The sequence below is a fragment of the Cyanistes caeruleus genome, chromosome 2 (assembly GCF_971803275.1).
Source record: "Cyanistes caeruleus chromosome 2, bCyaCae1.hap1.1, whole genome shotgun sequence".
NCBI classification, from domain to species: Eukaryota; Metazoa; Chordata; class Aves; order Passeriformes; family Paridae; genus Cyanistes; species Cyanistes caeruleus.
The window spans coordinates 119,606,634-119,628,402 of NC_141702.1; the positions used below are offsets into that span (position 1 = coordinate 119,606,634).

Here is a 21,769-nt window from a genome sequence, read left to right on the forward strand (position 1 = left end):
AAATGTCTTAACAATATTGTGTAGTATAAGATGACATTTTATTGATAATGCACTATCAAACCCCAGAGAGACAATACTGCATTCAGTTGTATACATTCAATTTTATGGTTTGGTCATTTTTAAGGAGATGTCTTTATGTTTTGGGATCTGTGGTTTGGCAGCTCTGTGGGTGTGTGCTTTGCTCTTCTCCGGGGATTTTGTTGGATTTGTGAGAAAATTTGGAATTTCTTGTAGTGTAGCCTTCACATTAAAAAAAAAAAAAAATTGTTATGCTTGGACAAGATTCTTGAAGGTGTTTCAGCTGCCTGCTGGAGTTCAATCACAGAGTTTGGTTTGAACTAGAATATAGACCTGTTCTTTTGGGTTCTGTCCAGAACCTTTCCCCTTTGAAAGTTTGGACTGCTCTTAGTGTGTCAGCTTGGAAAAGGATGTCATCCCTACATGGATCTTTAAGCTTTTTTTGGGCAGGTGCAGGGAAGTGAAACCTCAGTGACCTTTGGAGACACTTGCTGTGTAAATCTGGTTGCATCAAGGCAAGCCCTGGAGTAAAAGTCAATCCCTGATAAAGACTTGGATTCGGTCCACTAAAGCTTAGGCTGGAGGTGTGATTTTTCACAGGGATGTCTCCCAGATTTTCCCCTTTACACTTAAGGAATGATTAGGAGAGAAATCCCAGAAGATGCCAAATTGCAGATGGCAGGAGCAGGTTCCTGAGGCAGTTGGCTCATGGAGGAAAATGCAGAGAGAAGGCTGGAGCTGAGGTTTGGTAAAACAGGTCAGCAGGGATTTTATCAGGAAATATTTCCTGAGCTGATTGGCTGGAAAGGCAGTTGGAGGAGAGCTACAGCCTGTGACTGTAAATATTAAATTAAATTACAAAGGGATAATGATGAGGCAAAGGGGAAAGATGAAAGCAAGTTCATATAGGAGGCAGCAAGGCAGGGGAGGATGGAAGCCTGCAGAGGGTGTGAAAGTCAGGGATTAGGGTGAACACAAGCAAGGTCAAACAGTGGCACAGGGTAGGGACAAAGTTCAGCAGCAGGGTGAAGGGTGTAGAAGAGAATCATCTGTTTCTGTATTTCTGATGGAGGAAAAGGAAATAAAACAGAAGATGAGGGAAGCTGAGATGGTTCAGTATTTTGCCCTGTTCCTTCAGGGAATGTGGGAGAGACAAGGAATCAGTATTCAGGCAGGTGTTTGAAAGGCAGTCAGGAGATGAAGAGTGAAGAGGAGCTCAGGGATTGCTTAAAAATGAAAAAAGTGTGATTAATTTATTGGGATAAGTGAATGTAGGCTATGAGCTGTTGGCATGGATTCCTCCTGTTGCAGTATTCCTGTTAACCTGTATTGATAAGACAGCCAGGTGGAATTCCCCTTCTTCAGCTGAAGCAGCTTCTGGTGAAACACCTTGCTTGATGCTTTTTCTATTTCTCCATAAAAAGACTTTCACAGCTCGAGCTTTTGGGATACAAGAAATCTTTTGGGAAAACAAGAAAATTAATAAATGATTAAAAATCTCCCATTTGATACTATATTTTTTGTAATGTATTTATCTACCTGAAAAACCTCTTGAAAAAGTGCAATATTCCATGTTCATTTGGATTATACACATTATGTAGCTCCCTCCAAAAGCAGCAGCTTGAGTCAATGCCTAAACTGTTTTGTCATCCTTGAAGCATTTGCTTCATGGAAAATTTATGTTCTAGATATAGAATGTATTTCTGTATTTAGTAGCAAGATGAGGACACTGTGAGCATAAAAAGTAAGAAACATATTTATTAATCTGTAAACAGAGTTCTTTAACTTAAGCTTCTTTAGGAGATTAAGATGCTTAAGGCCAGATTTGGAAATACATTTTGATTTTTTGGATGTGCAGATGAAGATCTAACACAGCTTTGTAAGGTGAACTTGTCACCTAAACTCTTCCAGTTTGGGAGAGACAGATAATTTAAGCAGTTTTGTAACTATCTTGAGATACCTGAGATTACCACTGAAAACTTGATTGAAGGTCTCCAAAGCATTTCTAAAAATGCCACTCTGAAGTTTTGCTTTTTGAAGGGCTGAACTTCATTTTAATTGTTATTTAGGCTGTTAAGGTGTTTGGTACCTCTGGGAGTCAGCAGTTAAATGGCAAAAAGGATTGAGCTGAAAGCTCATCTGGTTGTTTTAAAACTAGCTTAACATAAATGACATGGAAATAACGAGAAAACTTCATGTTTTCTGAGGTATAGGGGAAGAAACTAATTATAATTTTACAGTTACTATTTTTTCTCGTTTTCTTCTTAGAGCCAGGTACTGAAGAAGTAAAAAAGCTTCTCCTCCTTTTGCTTGGTTGTGCAGTTCAGGTGAGTTTAATTATGTTTGTCTCTATGAATCTTTTGAGTTATTGATCTATTTTCTTAATATTTTAGTACTTGGGATGGTATAAAACTTTTCTTCCTTTGGTGGTACAATTGCATTCCTTGAAAAACTGGAATATTCTGATTTTTAATTAAATGGCTACAGCCCTATACCTGTTATTGCATAAATACCTCCAATACCATCATAACCTTCAAATGGATTATTAATTTCAATAATGTTAATTTACCTGATATTGTAAAGAAAGGAAGGAAATGGTAAAGCACTGAATATTAACTGACTGCACTATTTCATAAATTTAATAAATATTTAATAAATTCAATTTATTTATTTTATAATAATAATTTTATAATAATTTATTTCAAGTTTATTTAATAAATTCAAATAAATAGCAATATTTCATGTTCATCATTCACTAAATTTGAATAAGTAGCAATTTTAAGAAACCTTTTCCTTGTCCCATTTCAACTTGTTTTTCCTTGTATCACTTAATTAGTTTTAAGAGCTGTAATTGCTGTAACGTGGCATAAACCACAGATTTATTAGGACCAGAATTATTGGATAACAATTTAGCCATGTGGCCATTGCAATGTCAGCTTTATAAGTTTTAGCTCTTGAGAAATACAAAAGAGGAATGAAAATATTTGTGATTGTACATACAAATGTGTATAAAATAGATGTCTCTATTTTTAGTGTCAGAAAAAAGAAGAATTTATTGAAAGAATCCAAAGTCTGGATTTTGATACCAGAGCAGCTGTTGCAGCCCATATTCAGGAGGTATTTTGGGGGGTTTTTGCTTTTAATTCTGGGGATTTTTTGAGGTGGAATATTGTATTGCAGGAAGAGGAGTTGCACGTGTTCAATGGCAAGTAAATCACATATGTGATTTGCATATTGAGTGGTTGTAGTAAGCAAAAAAGGCTTTATTTTTTTCACTTGATTCACAAAAAGATTTCATGATTGAGCATTTTTGGGTTATATTTTTAGAGCAGTAAAGCAAATTTGTTGCTTCAAGGATTTCTTAGTTACATACAGCAAATTTAGTTTAGTGAAATCTTTATATGCAAATTTCTTTATAAAATATAATTCCAGTATGTGGTAGGTAATTTATAATGTTATTGTCACCTTGCCAGAAGGACAAGTTGCTGCTTCCAGGTAGACAAAAAACTCTTCCTTTGCATTCAATTAAATATATTTTAAATATTTTTTCACCCTAGTCCAGAGAATTTAACCTGTAGAGTGGCAGCTTTATATTTCTTTATGCTTCCTTTCTACTCTTAAAATTTCAAGAGGGTATTTCTTCTCTTTCCTTTCACCCCATGTAGGTAACTCATAATCAGGAAAATGTGTTTGACCTGCAGTGGATGGATGTCATTGTGCTGACACAAGAGTATGTTGAGCCTCTCCTGAAAAATATGGCATTGCATTTAAAAAGACTTATAGATGAAAGAGATGAGCACTCAGAGGTATGGTGTGGGTTGGTGCTGAAGAGAAATACAAGAAATCTTTTTTTATTTTTGATATAATGCAAAGGATTTCTAGGATTTTCAGGATTTTTATAACTAACAGTTTAATTTTGTGCTGACATCTTAAAGCAAGGATTCCTGACTGCCAGAACATTGTTTCAAGGGGTTCTTTTGTGCACATTTGTTAACAAATGTAGGAAAGATAAAGTAGGAATAAAGCAGGAAAGATAAGGGATGATCTATTCCACGTAGCCAGAGTGGGAAACAACTTCAACATTGATCACTAGCTGAAAACAGAGAATCCAAAGCTGTATCAGCTGCATTTACCAGGAATCAATAACCCATCAATTTGCAGGCTAATCACTGGAAGCTGCCTGTTCTATTCCCATGTCCTATTGTCCAGGTTTGAGGGGGATAAAGCAGAATCCATACCAGGAGAAGAGCTTTTGCAGGCTTATCACGAGGCACAGTTGTTGGACTGCGTTAGAATCAAGGAACAGAACTGTATTTAATAAAAATTACGAGTTGTGAATCATCTTGGTGGTCCCAGCTTTGCCCCTCAGTAGAGTGGATGTGTCAGTGTTGCAATTATTGCAGATATTCCTTTGACAGTTTTTCAGGATCACAGCCTTGATCAGAGTGAAACAGAGGGTAGAGGATGGTGCTGATGCCTTTGTGCAAAGCAAAGAAAAAGTACTTTAAACTACAAGACGTGTTCATGTTTGGCTAACACCTTTATTTATAGGGGGAAATAGGAATATATCTGTAGATCTGATGCTTTATTCAGTTGTCAAGGATGCTGCTGCTCGCTGAGGAACACATCTTTGTTTAGAGATACACGTTCATCTTTATTTTCAAGAGGTGGTTTGTTTTCAACACACTTTCCATTGCCAGTCCATTCTGATCACTGGTCATTTTGTGGCCTTAAAAACCTAAAGTGAAAAATAAAATATAAAATAGCAGAAGGTCCTGTTCAAGAGCTGTGGCTCTCTTCTTTAGGTGTGAAGGTGCAGGGAGAGCTTTTGACTTGTTGGACGGCCAAAACCTTTCCGTCGTTCTTGTGCCGTTGCGGTGTTTGTGTGAATGACACACGCAGAGGTGGCTCTGTGAGTGCCACTCTGGACTCTTTTCCTGTGCTCTGCCTCCCCAGACCATCATCGAGCTGTCGGAGGAGCGGGACTGTCTCCGTTTCCTGCCGCACGCGTCGGCGGCGCAGTCCCCGTGCGGCTCCCCCGGCATGAAGCGCACCGAGAGCCGGCAGCACCTGAGCGTGGAGCTCGCCGACGCCAAGGCCAAGATCAGGAGGCTTCGGCAGGAGCTGTGAGTACCAATTCACGCTCAAATCCTTGCCACACGCTGCCTCAGCGCACTTCTAGTCCTCTTCAGACCAGTTCTTCATCCTTCCAAATGCTTTTTTTAGTTATTGCTCCCCAGGAGGGGTATTTTTATCACGCAAGAAGATTTGTGGACCCATGGGACAAATACAACTTTTCATCTGTGTTTGCCTCTGTTTGTATTCATAATGATGTTTTGACCTAAATTTTTCACTCTGATGTCCCTGAAATGATGGATTAAAGGTGGAAGTCTCACAAATCTCAGTGTTTTGTTCTCAAACCAGGTGATCATTAAAAGGAGATGGTGCAGGAGTAATTCTCTCTCAGCAGCACAATTAGGTGACCTGTTTCCAACAAGAAATACTCACCTATGGTGAATTCATGGTTTAAATTCTTTGCAGAGAGGACAAAAAATTTCAGTTAGAATGCTTTCCTGTCTCCCACCTCATTGTTCCTGTGTGAAAGATTTCTTGTCTGCACAACACTTACTCGCTCCTGAAAACTGCTCCTGATTCTGTGGGTTTCTGTGGGCACTTTGTCTTCATAGTCAAGGAAAAAATCTGAGCAGAGTGAGGAGTTATTTAAAAAGAAGATCAATAACAGCCCTGTGGAGAATCTGCTTCTCCTTGTAGCAATGTGTCAGTTGTTTTAGCAGAGTGAAGTGTGTGTGTTCTGAATGAAAATGCTCAATCTGAAGAGATTCAATATGTGTAGAAACAGCAAAAATAAAGATATTTTTTTTAAATTCAGCAATGGAAAGAGGAGACAGGTAAATTTAATCACAAGCTGAAGGTAGCATAAGTCACAATTTTGATCAGATCATTTCTAGCTGGCTGGATTAAGGATCTTGTTGATTTACTCCGAGGATCCCCTTCCCCCACTACAGCGTGGTCTTCATGAGGAACAGAGGACAAAAGATGGGGCTCTTTTTTCCTGATGTCTGTATTATTATGTGTCTCCTGCAATGAGCCCGCCCAGGATATTCTATAAACAGCTGCACCAAGAAAATTAGTGAAAAAATTGCTGTTATTAGTTTGATTGACAGTTAATAGATAGCCTAAACAGTGAACACTGGTATGTTCTGTATAATTTAGTCCAATCCTCTCCAGTCTGTAGCTGAAGCGTGCAATTAGGGCAACACTGATGGCTCAGAGCAGTCCACATTCTGCACTCTTATTTGAATTCAGTTGGTAAATAATTTTCCTTTACGTGTAGGAGTATCTTAAAATACCAGACTTGGATGAATTAACTTCTGTCTGCAGCATTTAGTGTTAAATGCTGCATTTATTTGATAAATTTAAAATTACATTAATTCCAGACTTGAAAATACTCAGCATAAAATTTATTTATAATCTGGTTTTGGCAGTGAACCTTCCTACCTGGTTTAATATGCAGTGTAGCTGATGTAATTTCATATAAAAGGTCTGTAAAGATTATTTTTCAGTTGGATGCAAACCAGGGAATACAGAAACTCCAAAACTGGAAACTGCACACCTCATTTTCTGAATGTTGAATTCTGTGTGTTCCCATGTAGAGCAATAACAGGAATAAGGAACAGTTACAGAAATCAGGAATAAATCTGTGTTTGTGCCTGGTTTCTGAGCACCTCTGGAGGGGGAAAGCTGTGACAGAGATGTTGCACTGAGCTGTGCAGAGCTGAGCCTCCTGTGCTTGTAGGCTCAGTGACCTTTTCCAAACAATCCTTTTCCAAAAAGATCATTCATGGTGAAATTGGCTCATTTTTAAAAACAACTGCTCTAGTTTTGTTTAAAACAAACCTATTTTTTGTTGGCATGATTGCTTTGAGATAGTATTATACATTTCAGTCTGTTAAATTTTCTTATTTCCCCCTTTCCTGTTTTTGTTTCTTCCTTGTATTCTGGACTGTGGAATAATACAGTAACATATTTGTATATGCAGTATAGCTTTTAACATTGGGAGGTTTTTTAACAACAAATACTGTTTGTTCTGAAGTGCAGTTGAATTTTGAACATCAGGTGTTCTTTGTCTGTGAGAGAATGAAATATTTCCTTTGCACATGCTCATGGTTTAATAAACTCATTTTTGGAGGCTAGGGAAATGAGTTGGAAGTTACAGAATGAGTCCTGTAAGAATTGTAGCATTCTTTGTCAAATTGCTTTTATCACAGGTTTCTGAGTAGACTGAAACAGACATTGTGTTGTTTCCATAAAATTAAAATTCATTGTGTGTTTCATGAAATTACTGAGCTTATTAAGCAGTATCTTCTTCAATTGAGTAAAGACACCTAAAACCCTTAATAATTCTTCTCTGCAAGAAAAGGAAAAATTACAGAACTATAAAAATACTTTTAAAATTGGCTTTACTTCATTGTGACAAGGGGTCAGTGTCTGGTTCTCCTGGAAAGAATTTGGACCTTTTGGATGTGTAATTTCAAATTATTCTGAGTTGACTTTTAGATGGGGATCTCCTTGTACACATTCATGTGTATTGTCTGTGGTTTTTTTCCATAAAATCCCTTACTGCAAAAATTCTCTTAATACATCCCATTTTCTACCCTACCTGAGTAGGAAACAACAATTTAAAGCATTATGAAAAGTCTAACAACATTTAAAATATTATTAGCTAAAGACTAAAACCAAAAGAATAACGAAGTTTTAATGGCAACTCTAAATTTTACCCTTTGATGTCCCTGAAATTGTGGGTTAAAGGTGGAAGCCTCACAAATCTCAGCATTTTGTTGTCAAACCTGGTGATCATTAGCAGGTTCTGTGGCCATGTTGAACTGGTTTGTGTTTTCTCCTTCAAGTGAGGAAAAGACTGAGCAGCTGCTTGACTGTAAACAAGAACTGGAACAGATGGAATCTGAACTGAAGAGACTTCAGCAAGAGGTGTGGGTTTAATCATTTTATTCTTTATAAGAAAAGCTGCTACCACCAGAACAATTCACCACTCTTTATCTGATATTAAATATGTTTTCATGTTTTTTATTTTGCACTCTGAACCTGACCTTGTGTAATTTATTCCTTTATACTTCATTTGGTATATTATGATGGAGAAAAATGCCCTGACTTAGGTTAGTATTCCTTCTCTATTCTTTTTGTTTCTTCATTCAAGCAATTTGCCACCAGTGCATCGTCTGAAAGGCTCTTTTTAAAATGAAAGTGCTCCAATTTTGTCTGGTTTTTCTTTATACTTTGTGATATGAGGGGAAAAACCCTAAATACATATAAATATATATATATAAATATACAATATCTTTGTAATTACAGCAAGTCCTTGAAAAAGGCCAGTACAATTTCCTTGGAAATAAACCATCTACAATCCTCTCCAATATATTAGATTTTTTTCTTTGTATTTCTCAGAACTACCTCTGTGCATTCCCTTAATTTAAGCAACGAAGGAGCTGTGTTAGCCCTGAGCATGTTGTGTAGCTGTGTCTCCCTTTGTCCCAGAACATGAACCTGCTGTCGGACGCCCGCTCTGCCAGGGTGTACCGGGACGAGCTGGACGCGCTCCGGGAAAAGGCGATCCGCGTGGACAAGCTGGAGAGCGAAGTCAGCCGCTACAAAGAGAGGCTCCATGACATTGAGTTCTACAAAGCCAGGGTGGAGGTGAGGAAATCCAGGGGAAAAATCACCCAGGGCCCACCATTCTCCTCTTGGCTTTTTCAAAGTGGATTTGGAGATTTTAAAGGGTTGCAGCTTCTTGCTCTGGGATATGGCAGTCAGGCTTTGGTGACAAATTCCAGTTTTTGGGGAACTGTCTCCGTGTCTAATGGCGTGGAAGTCAGCAGTGTTCACCAGAGCTCTAAGCTAGCGAGGCCAGTGGAAGCCTCTGTGAAGGATGAATTGAGAAACCCACAGAGAATAAATTAAAAAAAACCTATAAATGTAATAATTCCTTTCTCCTTCTGTAGGATTCCTTATAATGTAATAATTCCTTTCTCCTAAGGGAAAGCAATTTTCTAAGTGGAGTGTTGAGGAAATGAAAGCTGTTCACATAAATGAGTACAGGACAATGGCATAAAATACACTAAAAAAAGATGTACCAGCATCAGGGAAGGGGAACTTAGAGTTCTGGCATGAATTAGTAACTTAGGAGACAAATCAACATGCAGGAATTTATCAGGCCATCATTCTGTCTGTAAATGCCAAATTTGATGGGCAAGTGCCATATGGCATAAAAATCAGTAAAGAAAAACAGATTAGTAAATGGGATTTGACAACAGTGGAAGTTTCATTTTCATAGAATGTTTAAACTAATAAACCCTAAAAATGGTTTATGTGCTTTCATAGCTTGTAAAATACCGGATATTTCAAGCATGCTTCAGTACAGACAGATGTTAATTAGTTGGGTTTGCTTCATAATAATTATAAGTTAACTTAATATTTGTGTAGGGAGGAGTATGAAGGATATTTATGTGATCCTTTTTCAGATTTTGCAGCTGTGTGCTGAAGTTCGAAAAGTTTTGTCTTTATATCACAAGGAAAATTGCCAATTATGTATTTTACACATTACTTTCCTCAGATGCTATTAAAAAATCCTCTGTGTATGTACCAAAATTAAAGCTGCTCAGACCCTTTGAGAGTGGCTGCTTGTATTTTAAGCTTGTGGTTGCATTTTCAGCATCATGGCCTGACTTAGGGCCCAGTGGCCTATAAACCTAATTTTGGGCTGTACATGCAGTACCTCTTTCTAGATCACAGCCCAAATTACAGGGATTCTGATGGTTTGATTGGAATCATCAACATCTTATTTGTTCTTAATGGCTTTGGGAGTATTTAATTTAATTTATGTCAAATGTTATTTTCACAGAAATTCACAAGTTGCATTTCTGTGGAATTGCTGTAAATGTACTTTTTTTATGTTTTAGCTTTAGTTTACATTTCTGAAACTGCTTGTGATGTGTATCAGAGTCTGTATGAGCAGGGGAATACTTCTGGTTTGGGATTTATTTGCTGTTGCTGCTCCATTTTGGCAGGAGTTAAAGGAAGACAATCAAGTGTTGCTGGAAACCAAGACAATGTTGGAAGATCAGTTAGAGGGAACCCGAGCCCGTTCAGACAAACTGCACGAGTTAGAAAAAGAGAATTTACAGCTAAAAGCTAAACTGCATGATATGGAGATGGTGAGTGTCAGGGGAGGGTGGCAAAGGCAACTGATATACACTGAATTTCATTTCCATTGTTAATAAAAGCCTTCAAAATAGCGGGGAAAAGAAGGAATGTGGTGATAAATGCAGAGACTCAAGAGCAAAAGGATTGATTTTTTTGGATGTGAATTGATTATAAATACTGTATTTACCCCATGCACTTTGCTTCCTAATATTCAGAGAGGAGTAAACTTCAGAAGAGTAAGGAGTGATTGCTGTAGGTCATGAGAGGAAGAGGTTCTTTATAATCTTCTTTTTGCTCTTCCATTCAAAATTCTCCCAATTCTTGCCAGTTGCTCCCCATCTGACTGTCTAGGCAGATCAGAAAAAGCACTTTGCCCTTCCCTGTGACAGCATAGTAAAGATAATAGAATACAGATATTAATAGAATATAGGTAATCAAACACTTTGCACGTTTTGAGACTTTTCTTTTAACCTGTGAAATCATTTTCAAGGAGCGTGATATGGACAGAAAGAAAATTGAGGAGCTCATGGAGGAAAATATGACCCTAGAAATGGCTCAGAAACAAAGTATGGATGAGTCTCTGCATCTTGGCTGGGAGCTGGAGCAGATAAACAGGACTACTGAACTTTCTGAAGGTAAACATTACTGAAGTAAACAGTTACTGCTTGGAAAGCGATTGAAATGGAAATCCCAGAGGCTGGAGGGCATTAGGAAATTAAATATCCTTATTTCTGAAGTACTGAGCATGTTGTGCTCTGGAGAAATGCTGATTCCCATGTATCCATGGAGATGCAGCCTAGAAGTCTGTTCTTGTGGTTCTTGTTCAGTTAAATAAAGCCCATAAATACCTTGAAATTGCATTATTTTGTCATTCAGATTTCTGTACTCTGCAGCACAGATCATGAGGCTTCTTGCTTTGCTGTTAAGGAGAAGGGCTGTAGTAAAAATTTTGAATCTTCCAGGATAACATGCTTGGATATAAACTGGGTTCTGTGCAAAGCACTTGTGGAGTTTGGAGAGACATCCTGAGCTGTGAAACGAATCTGTGCTGTGATTAGGAACATGAGAGTAGAACATATTTTAATTTCTCATCATTCTAATCCTAATCAGCTCTGATCACCAAGAAGGCACTGGAAGGACCTTCAAAGGCTGTTAAATTCTTAAGTTTAAAATGCAAAATCCCAAGAACTCTGGCTAATAAGTTATCTTTTATTTTAATAATGGTGTTTTTCTCCTGCAGTGCCCCAGAAATCCCTGGGCCATGAGGTGAATGAGCTGACATCCAGCAGGTTACTGAAGCTGGAAATGGAAAACCAAAGTTTGCTGAAGACAGTGGAAGAGCTGCAAAGTGCAGTGGGCTCTGTGGAAGGCAGCAGTTCAAGGATTCTGAAAATGGAAAAAGAAAACCAAAGACTTAGCAAGAAGGTAAAGGTCAGGGTGTGCTTGGATTGTGTGAGAGCTGCCTAATGTTCTTTGCTGTTCTCTTCCTAAAGGGTAATTTTATTAATTGCTGTTAATTTGGGTAAGGCACTACAAGGGTCTGAGTGGAGTTAGAGTGTTTGTAAGTTTATGCTATAAAATAAAACCACCTCCAAGAGGTTTTTTTTTCCTTTTTGTTATGTGAGTGTGTGACCAGTTTATTCAGGAAGGTCTTAGAGCAGGGGAGGGGAAAAGATAATAATGTACTGGGGATATGATGAGTAATGAAAGTGGTTGAGAGTACTGGAGAGCATTAATTTTGGTAATTCTGGAGCAGAAGAAAGTGTGTGTGCAGAGGTAGAGAGTGAGAGGTGAGTCTGGGCTGAAAATTTGGTCCTGTGTCCTCGTTTTGGCTGAGGAAGAGAGAAGTTGGGTCAAGGAATTGATAAACAGCTCAAGAGGGGAGTTTGTCAGGTGTTAACTGTGCTGAGCTGCAGTGCTTTACTCCTCGAGTTACATGTATCAAATAGAATAATTTAGTCAGTGGTATTTATAGAGAATAAAAACTAGAAAAAAAAACCCCCAAACCTGGGACTAATTACAGTGGAGTGAAAATGTCTCAAGTTCCTGAAATAGCTTTGACTTCAGCAGTTACTTCAGGTGAAAGACTATTCTTAGAGTGGCTAACAGATAATTAAAAAAAGAAAGAAAATTAAAGAAATCCCTACTGTATTCCATGCTTCCATAAGTTTTCTCATTCCTGAGAAGCTGGTGTTGTTTGGAGCAGCCTCTGTGCTGTGCCCAAAAGAGAGCTGGGAGGTGCAGAAGGTGTAAGAAACACACAAACATCGTTCAGGTCAACTTGTTACAACTTCAGTGTGACAAAGAAATCATGCTTGGGGATTTTAAATTTTAAATAGTTTTGCTCTCTGCAAGTTGGAACCATTTGACAAAACAAACCCATATATTTAATTCCCAAGGAATCATCTTAATTATCTCTTGGAATAGTTAAGTAAGATCAAACAACATTCAACCTTCCTAAATTGAAAGGGTCTTAGAGGAGCAGTATGAATCTCACTAAAATGGAATTTTGAGAGGAAAAAAAAAAGATGCTTGAGGAAATATCCTGAGCCTGAGAATATTTGAGCCCTTTTTTACACCAAAGTACTTTATAGATACAGTGTTCTGAGCCAGGGAGAAAACTCTGGCAGGAGTAAATGTATTCCCAGAAGAAATTAATGTTTCAATTAAAGATTAGAAAATCCTGTTTTATTCTTTCCCTTAAGCTTCTTTATTCATTTCTGTAAGGGTGCCTTCAGCCCAGCTAAGACTGTCATTTTTAAGTACATTTTAAAACTTTTGTTTCCCTTCCCAGCTTGAAGAGCTGGAGAATGAAATTAGCCAAGAGAAACAAAGTCTTCAGAACAGTCAAAATCAGAGTAAAGATTTGATGAAAGAAAAAGCACAGCTTGAAAAGACACTTGAAGCACTTCGAGAGAACTCCGAGCGACAAGTGAGTAGCAGAACCAAGAGTCTGAACGCTGCTGTGGGCTCTGCTGGTCTCCTTTTGTAGGATTTTACAGACATAAAGGGATTGTAAGCGTAGTGGATTTGCCAAAAGGAGGTTCCTGCAGGAAAACAGCTTTGCTGGGAGCTGCAGCCAGTGAGAGACGTGACTCATTTCTGGCTGGGGCTTCCCTGGTGGGTTTAGAGCTTTGTGGTGCTTGTAACGCTTCCGTGGGTGTCTGCTGGAGCTGTGTGGAGGGTGTAGCTCAGCCAGGAGAGAAAACTGGGAACTTTGGAGGGAGGCCAGACACCTCCCAGAGCGGGAGAACAGCTGGCAGTGCATGGAGTAATGCTGGAGTATTGATGGGAATTCCAGCAGCCCAGGGTCCAGCTCCGTAATTCTGCCCTGAGCTGGGATGGGTTCCTGCTGTGAACACCTGGATTTATTTGTGGCTGTCTAAAACTGGCACCTGAATCTTTGTAAAAGATGTACCCGTGGACACTGGCACCTTCTGAGGTGTCTGCAGAGCAGCCACCAGGAAAAAGAGTTCTGGGAGTCCCAGATTTAGGAATTGAATCCTTCAGAACTGCTGTTAGCTGTTATAAATTCTATTTATACCTCCTGGTGGTGTGGCCATTTAGTTTAATTTAAAGCACACAGTATTTTGAAATGCAGAATATTATATTTCAAAAAACGCTGAATATTTTTAAAGGCCCTGTTTAATCAGTAAATGAAATTCCAGAAGGAAGAAAAAAAAGGGAAGGGGCAAAAAAAAAGCTTGGCAGGGAAGGTTTGCTTTCATTTAAAGATATATATCTTGGTTTTGGACTGATATTTCAGTGGGACTATTTCTGCTTAAAAATAATACACTTAAGGGCTGATGGGTCAACAGCATATTCTGTTTCCCTTCCAAAATCCTGTGCTAACACTTACTGGAGTTGGCTGTAGGAGGTTGATTTGATCTCATCCTAAATCACAGAGGCATCTGTCGGGAATTTCTGTAGAATTGGAATTACAGAAGCAGAATTCCTAGACAGTAATTCAGTACCATGCCAGGTGCTCCAGAGTTATGTTTTTAGGCACCTGTTAATGAGTTTCTGGTGAATATTCCAGAGCAGTTTGTCATTGCTGGGAGAAGAGCTGTGGATCTGTAATTAATAGTTTCATTCAGATTTCACTATAGAAGAACAGCCTATAATTTTCTCAGTCTGTTTTTCATTGCAAGCAGGGATTTTGCTTTTCTCCCAAACAGTTTATTGTTGAAACATCCCTTACACTGGGTTATTAGTGTACACTTAAATATTGATCCAAACAGTTTTGCTGGATTTTGCTGTCTGGTGTTACAAGCCCAAATAATTCCAAATGATTTGGAGCAGCCTAAAAAGTCAAGAAATACTAAAAATTAAGGTGTAAGTCTGTCTTTATCCTTGAAAATGTTTCCTAGGAAAATAATTCTAATACGCTTTGCTATCCTCTGAGGCTGGTTTGGGACAGAATATTCAATATCCAAATATTTTTAACTCAAAAATCAGTGTAACTTCAGTGTGTTTCTTCTCAGATTGTTGTTGATTATGATCAGGATTCCCTCATCTCCCACCCATCACCTCTACTTTTTCCAAATGAAATAAATATATTTTTGTGGCTCCCACATGCCACTCCATCTCAGGTTTGGTTTAGAACTTGCAGTGCTGTTCTTCCTGGACACACAGCTCTGGAAATCAGAGAAAAAACAATCTAAATGAGGGTTAAACAACAAGTGAAAATTAATTTTGCTAGGAAGTAGGTAAAGCTTTACTTTGATTTGTGTTTTATTAGTTTTGGCTTTATATTTATCTATTAGTATCCAAGAGGAAGAGATTTGAAGATTTACTTTGTTGTCAAACTTGAAATAATGTTTGTAATTCTTCACATAAATATTAGCAGAGTAAAAGAGTTTTTTTTAACTTAAAACATAAATATGATTGAGTATTTTTTAGTTTATATATGGGAGCAATTCCTTGTTGGCACGTTGTTTATCGCTTTATCATTTTTCTACCCAAATTAGATTAAACTCTTAGAACAAGAAAATGAACACTTGAATCAAACTGTGGCTTCTCTAAGGCAGCGCTCGCAAATCAGTGCTGAGGCGAGAATGAAAGAAATTGAGAAGGAAAATAAAATCCTCCATGAGTCTATCAAAGAGACCAGCAGTAAGTTAAATAAGATGGAATTTGAAAAAAAACAAGTCAGGAAAGAACTGGAGCACTACAAAGAGAAAGGAGAGAGGGCAGAAGAATTAGAGAACGAGCTGCATCGTCTGGAGAAGGAAAATGAGTTATTACAGAAGAAAATCACCAACCTAAAAATCACTTGTGAGAAAATCGAGGCCTTAGAACATGAGAACTCTGACCTGGAGACAGAGAACAGAAAGCTGAAAAAAACCTTGGATAGCCTGAAAAACCTCACTTTTCAATTGGAATCCTTAGAAAAGGAGAATTCCCAACTCGACGAAGAAAATTTAGAGTTACGGAGGACAATTGAGTCCTTGAAGTGTACAAGCATTAAAGTGGCACAGTTACAATTAGAAAATAAGGAGCTGGAGAGTGAAAAGGAGCAGCTCAAAAAAAGCCTTGAGCTGATGAAAGCCTCTTTTAAGAAGACTGAACGCTTGGAAGTCAGTTACCAAGGCCTGGACACGGAAAACCAAAGGCTTCAGAAAGCCCTGGAAAACAGCAATAAGAAGATTCAGCAATTAGAGAGCGAATTACAAGATTTAGAGACTGAAAATCAGACCCTGCAAAAGAACTTGGAAGAGTTAAAAATCTCTAGTAAGCGCCTGGAGCAGTTGGAAAAGGAGAACAAGTTGTTAGAACAAGAGACTTCTCAACTGGAAAAGGATAAGAAACAGCTGGAAAAGGAAAATAAAAGGCTTCGACAGCAAGCAGAAATTAAAGATAGTACCTTAGAAGAAAATAATGTCAAAATCAGTAATCTGGAAAGGGAAAATAAATCTTTATTTAAAGAAATTGTTGTATATAAAGAGTCGTGTCTGCGCCTGAAAGAGCTGGAAAAGGAAAACAAAGAACTGGTGAAAAGAGCTACCATTGATAAGAAAACCCTGGTCACTTTGAGAGAGGTAAACACAGAGGAGTTTCCATTCCCATCATAATCTGTTTATAATGTACAGAAATTATATCTGGGTTTCTGATTTTGGGGGTTTTTTCTACTTTAATGTGTGCACTATTAATGCCATTGGATAATCAAAATTTCTATAATCATAATCATGAAAAGGAAGAGTATCATTGCTGGAATGTTTCACTGTCATGTTTCAGCCCAAATTTCAAGGGAAATTCTAAAGGGAAAGGGAGAGAGCACAGAGAAATCCTGTTTTAGTTACAATGTAAGGTCTGATACAGCTGAAAGCTGACAACTGCAAGAAGAATTGAAGTTGAATTATTCCAGTCATGTAGTGATAAAACACCCTTGTCCCAGCACTCCTAGAACTAAGACTACATTGCTTGATTTTGCTGAAAACACTGACTGTAGTTTTTTCTGTGCAAGGACTTGGTGAATGAGAAATTGAAGACTCAACAGATGAACAATGATCTAGAGAAACTGGCCCACGAGCTTGAAAAAATTGGCTTGAACAAGGAGCGTCTCCTGCACGATGAGCAGAGCAGCGATGACAGGTGAGAATGGCAGGGCCTGCATGACAAAGAGGAAAAATGAGGCTCTTTTTTATTCATAAAGCACTTTTGCAGACTGGTTCTGTGCATACTCTTAGATTTTTAAGGCACACTCATAGATCCAAAAAGGAACTGGATATTTTTGGAAGTTAATTAGTTGATGTGCTTTCACGTTCAGCTGACTGTGACAGTGACTTGCCACTTTTTGTTGCTAAGAGACTGGTTGAAGTATGTCAGGAGATATAGTTAATTATAATTAAAATGTTTTATGCTCTAGTCAGCAGCAGCAACAGTAGCAGTAAAAGATAATTAGCTTAAAGTAGTCTTTTTTTTTCCTTTTTGTCTGCCTGTCTGACACAAATGGTTTTTTATCACATAGCGATTACCTGAAACTGTCTCACTTTTTCCTTGCAACCATTTCCTTCTAATTCTTCCATCCTAAAGGAAACTGCATTCCCACTTCCCCTGGCTGGGAAGTATCCAGTGCTTGATTGTCTCCAGAACTTGGTGGTGGCTGCATCATTCCTCCACACCTGCCACTGGGAAGCAGCTGCTGCCCTGGCATCTGTTTCCTCTGCTGCATTTTCCTCCTCTGCCTTATCCTGCAGGGATTTAGGGAAAATTGGTGACAGGAGCAAAGCAGGCAGCGTGGGCTTCTGGCTTTGCTTCCCAGCGCGGTTCTGCTGTCATGAGCTGTTATTACAACTGATTGTTGTGAGCCTGGAGATTGAGCTGGGGCCTTCTGTGTCCACAGGAACCCAAATCAGGCTTGGGGTTTGAATCCAGCTTCCCTTTCCCAGTGCTCTGTCACAGGGCTGGTGCCAGGGTGCTGTGGGTGAATGTGTTACCCCCTCTTGGTTTCTGCTGGTGGCTTTCACCTGCAGTTCTCAGCTCCCAGATGAGTTCAGGAAAAGTTCTCAGAACTTGGACCGGTTGGATTTCTTCTGATTTAAGCATTTCTGTGTCACATACAGCATTTGGTGTGTCCTTAGATAAACACACCCAACACAAAAACACCAGTCCTTGATCCAAGGCAAAGCTTAAACTTAGATGAAGCCCAAATGGAGCAACATTTAATCAAGTTCCAGGTTAGAAGTGGTTGGGCTCTGCTGCTGCCCTGAGATTCTTCCCAAGCTCCATGTAGAGCTGGAGGATCATGAAAGGACAGTGTTTGTTTTCAAAGTAAAAACTAGGATTGGTTTGAAATTCTGCTCTGCCAATAAATATCTTGTTTTTCTGTTGTTCTCAACTTCTTCATTCATCCCAAAGATACCTGGATTACTTCCTTTACATAACAATGCATAGGTGAGTCATTACCAGCTCTTTCATCAGGGCTATGAAGAGCTGAGTTCATTAGGGATAAAATTACTTCTCAGTGTAGCTTTTCATCTGCCTCTGGCATTTTGATGATGGAAATTAAAAATGTACCATTTTCCTCATCCAGATTGGAAAGAGCTGCTTGTGGTTTTTAAGAAATTATCTTGGTAGCACCTCAGAGTCTTTTTATTGAGGTCTAAGCTGGCCACATTTTATGAGTTAACTTTGAAGTGTTTTCCATTTTCTCTTGCCTGCTGTCCTTGGACAAACAGATTTATGGCTTTTGACTCTGAATCCAGAATAACCCAAGTTACAGTCAGAATAAAAAATTTGTACCTTCTTTCATTGTTCAAAGTGGAAGTGGGTATTTTATTTCTGCTATTACTGTCTTTTCTTCTTTTGTTTTCTGTAGAATTGTGTCATTTTTCAGTAGCAGAAATTACTTGTGGCTACCTTCAGCTCAATAAGATGAAATACTGTATATTCTACTAGTCACAGGCTGCCTGCTATTCCGTAAATCCTTGGGAATTCGTTGTCATATCTGAAAATCTCGGATCCTCCTCCTGCTGCATGATGCTACTGGACAGCTTTCTGCTTATTAATTCTCTTCCCATTGGTCTTCTGCTCCAGTTCCTGACTGGATCTGATGCCATTGTCCATTCAGGAGTCTCCTGCAGTTTATTCCCTTCACTGAACTGATGGATCCTTCAGCAGCCAGGATTGGGAAGGGGGGGATATCAGAGGTTAGGTTTATTTCATCCAGCTGTGGTAGGAGCGGGGTGTTCTCCAGGGTCTGAGCAGCACACAGGGACTGAACTGCTTAGAAGTGACCCATGAGTGTGGGTTTCAGTGTTTCCCATGAAGGATGTGCAGTTCTGAACCAATCCAGTTTGATCTCACCACTTCTCTCTCAAATTGACGTTTTGGGAGGGTTTACAATATCGTGAATACGGTTAAAAATGGAAGCTTTGCACATCAAGGGTGGTAACAGTCTTAAAATATCAGCAGCTGGGCTGAGTGAGCAATTTGCACATTGATGCACCAAACGAGCGTGCACCTGCACAATCCTGTGCTCCATCTCTTTCCCTGTCCTCCCCTTTGGAGCTGGCAGGAAATGGGAACTGATGAAAATCTTGCTCTCCAAATACTTCACATTCTAATTGAGTTCAGGTCCCCGCTGGATTCGCTGGAGTGGAGCCAGAAGGAGGAGTGCAGACACCACTCACTAATGATGCAGAGAAACCCAGCACACCCCTGGTGTGCTTGAAGGGGTCTTTTTCTGTGTCTAACGTGTTTTAAAAGAAAGGAGGAGTCAAAAATGGTTTTGACAACCATCTTCTGGTTATTTTAACATGGGATTTGCTGGGGATGCTGAGGTGTCTTCATATTTTTGGCCACAGCTCTCAGGGTTTTTTGTATGTAGCTATGAGTCTGTTCTAGAACATTTTGGAATTTAAATACCTGGAATAATCATTTGAAATACAGACTCTTTTTTGTTGTTGGCCAGTAGGTACAAACTTTTGGAGTCCAAATTAGAATCCACGCTCAAGAAGTCTTTGGAAATAAAAGAAGAAAAAATTGCTGCTTTGGAGGCTCGTTTGGAAGAATCAACAAATCTAAACCAGCAGCTGCGTCAGGAACTGAAAACAGTAAGGAAAAGGGTGTTTCTCTATAATGTTTTCTGCACTTTCTGGGTAAGACAGCAAAAAATGGGCATTATTCAGGTGATGGAAAGCAGGACAAAGGTGTGAATGCTTTTAAGACTGTGTTGAAATCACATGAAAAGTTGTGCTTATTCACAGGCTGTGAAAACGTCAGCTGGATAAATAACCTGGAGTTGATTTGATTTGGGATATCATTTCTAGTTACATTTTCTGGCCTACCTTGAGCAGCCTGAGTAGATTGGTTAAAAAAAGGAAATTCTATCACCTTGGTTGTAGAATTTTAGTATAAAAGAGGGGGTATACGGTTAAAAATGCTGAAATAAAATAGAAAATAGAGGCCTGCTGTTTGTTGGGGTTAAACTGTCCATATCCATGAATAATTGGTATATATTATTTTTTATTTATTTATTGAATTATTGTTTTTTAAATTATTATTAATAAATAATCTCCCCAAACATGTACAAAAAACAAATTTACAAATACAGTAACAGCGCTTCCTGTTCTTTGAGAAGGGGCATGATCTGGTAATCAATTAATAAATTTAATACAAAATGGAAAATTCTAACCTAACCTAAGTTGTCCTAAATAATTCCAGGTAAAGAAGAACTATGAAGCTCTCAAGCAAAGGCAAGAAGAGGAAAGGATGGTTCAGAATTCTCCTCCAAGAAGTGGAGAAGAAAATCAGTCTGTCAATAAGTGGGAGAAAGAAAATCAGGAGACTACTAGAGAATTATTGAAAGTTAAAGATAGATTAATCGAGGTGGAGAGGAATGTAAGATGTGTTTTAAATACATATTTAAATCTTAAATGTGATTCTGGTGGTAATTATTTGTGGTGAGCTGTTCCAGTGATGCAAATGAGGGTGCTGTTAAGACACTTTAATTTATCACCTCGTTTCCATCCCAGGCAGAATCTGAATTAAATACAGTGCATGTAGCAGCTGGATTCTGCTCTGTGGGATGCCATAAAGCACTTGACAGGCATTTAAAAAGGAAATGTGAAAACCTGAATTTGCCCTTTTGAATCCACAGCTCTCTCTCAAATCCCTGTTATATAATCTCTATTTCCAGCAATTCTGGAGATTCCTCTCCTGTTTCTCCACAGGTGCAACATCTCTTACCTGTTTTTCCAGTGATAAATCCCTCCAAAGTGTGTTTGTTCTCCAGTGTTATCCCACCCCGTAAATCTCTGCACAGTCCTGCTGCTTTCTGTGGTCTAGGAAACACTTTTGGTTTATCTTGGAGTTCCTGGAGCAGCTGTGAGCTGAGGTTTTGTGTGGTTTTAACCCCCCAGAACGCGACGCTGCAGGCGGAGAAGCAGGCGCTGAAAACGCAGCTCAAGCAGCTGGAGACACAGAACAACAACCTGCAGGCCCAGATCCTGGCCCTGCAGAGACAGACTGTGTCCCTGCAGGAGCAAAACACAACTCTGCAAACTCAGAATGCCAAGCTGCAGGTAATGCTGCCTTAGTTTGCTTTCAAAAATAAAACCAAAGGGTTTTTTTTCCAGAGGAAAACTTAAAATACATAGTTATCGTTAACTTTAAAATCACGTTTGGCTTCCCAGAGAGACATGGGAAGGAAGGTGATGTGAAAGGAATCTGCACTCAGCAGATTATAAACACACAAATAACAGTGTGTTTGCTGATGAATAATTGCATTTTTAGAAATTTGTTTTAGTCCTTTGTCCAGTGTAAAATCTTGACTTTATACTTAGAAGTAGAAAAGAGTGTCTTACCCAGTCTTCCAACATTATTTGTGTTTTTTGCTTGTGTTTATACATCTAAATTAGGTCAGGGAAGTAATGTGTCCAGCAGTATTCTAAAAAATTTTATCTATTTTTATAAATATCTAAAAAAATAAAAGTAAAGCCATGCCCAAGAGGAAAATGAAGATACTTAAATACAGAAGATGTAAAAAAACAAAAAGAAAATGCAAAGG

At 38.7% G+C, this 21,769-nt stretch overlaps 1 protein-coding gene across 50 annotated transcripts in view; it reads left to right on the forward strand.

Annotated features, from left to right (window-relative positions):
* The window catches only part of CCDC88A (coiled-coil and HOOK domain protein 88A), a 63,481-nt gene that overhangs the window by 20,211 nt on the left and 21,501 nt on the right, over positions 1 to 21,769 (forward strand). For 32 of the 50 annotated variants that reach the window (XM_086874596.1, XM_086874353.1, XM_086874418.1 and 29 more), the window contains 15 exons: positions 2,287 to 2,345; positions 3,052 to 3,135; positions 3,684 to 3,824; positions 4,975 to 5,144; positions 7,947 to 8,028; positions 8,593 to 8,751; positions 10,122 to 10,268; positions 10,748 to 10,892; positions 11,498 to 11,682; positions 13,052 to 13,189; positions 15,228 to 16,298; positions 16,724 to 16,851; positions 19,673 to 19,814; positions 20,425 to 20,601; positions 21,123 to 21,284. In XM_086874596.1, the coding sequence (XP_086730722.1) occupies positions 2,287 to 2,345; positions 3,052 to 3,135; positions 3,684 to 3,824; positions 4,975 to 5,144; positions 7,947 to 8,028; positions 8,593 to 8,751; positions 10,122 to 10,268; positions 10,748 to 10,892; positions 11,498 to 11,682; positions 13,052 to 13,189; positions 15,228 to 16,298; positions 16,724 to 16,851; positions 19,673 to 19,814; positions 20,425 to 20,601; positions 21,123 to 21,284 (2,990 nt within the window). The remainder of the gene's footprint in view (positions 1 to 2,286; positions 2,346 to 3,051; positions 3,136 to 3,683; positions 3,825 to 4,974; positions 5,145 to 7,946; positions 8,029 to 8,592; positions 8,752 to 10,121; positions 10,269 to 10,747; positions 10,893 to 11,497; positions 11,683 to 13,051; positions 13,190 to 15,227; positions 16,299 to 16,723; positions 16,852 to 19,672; positions 19,815 to 20,424; positions 20,602 to 21,122; positions 21,285 to 21,769) is intronic. The other 18 variants (XM_086874426.1, XM_086874374.1, XM_086874455.1 and 15 more) reach the window with 1 other exon arrangement.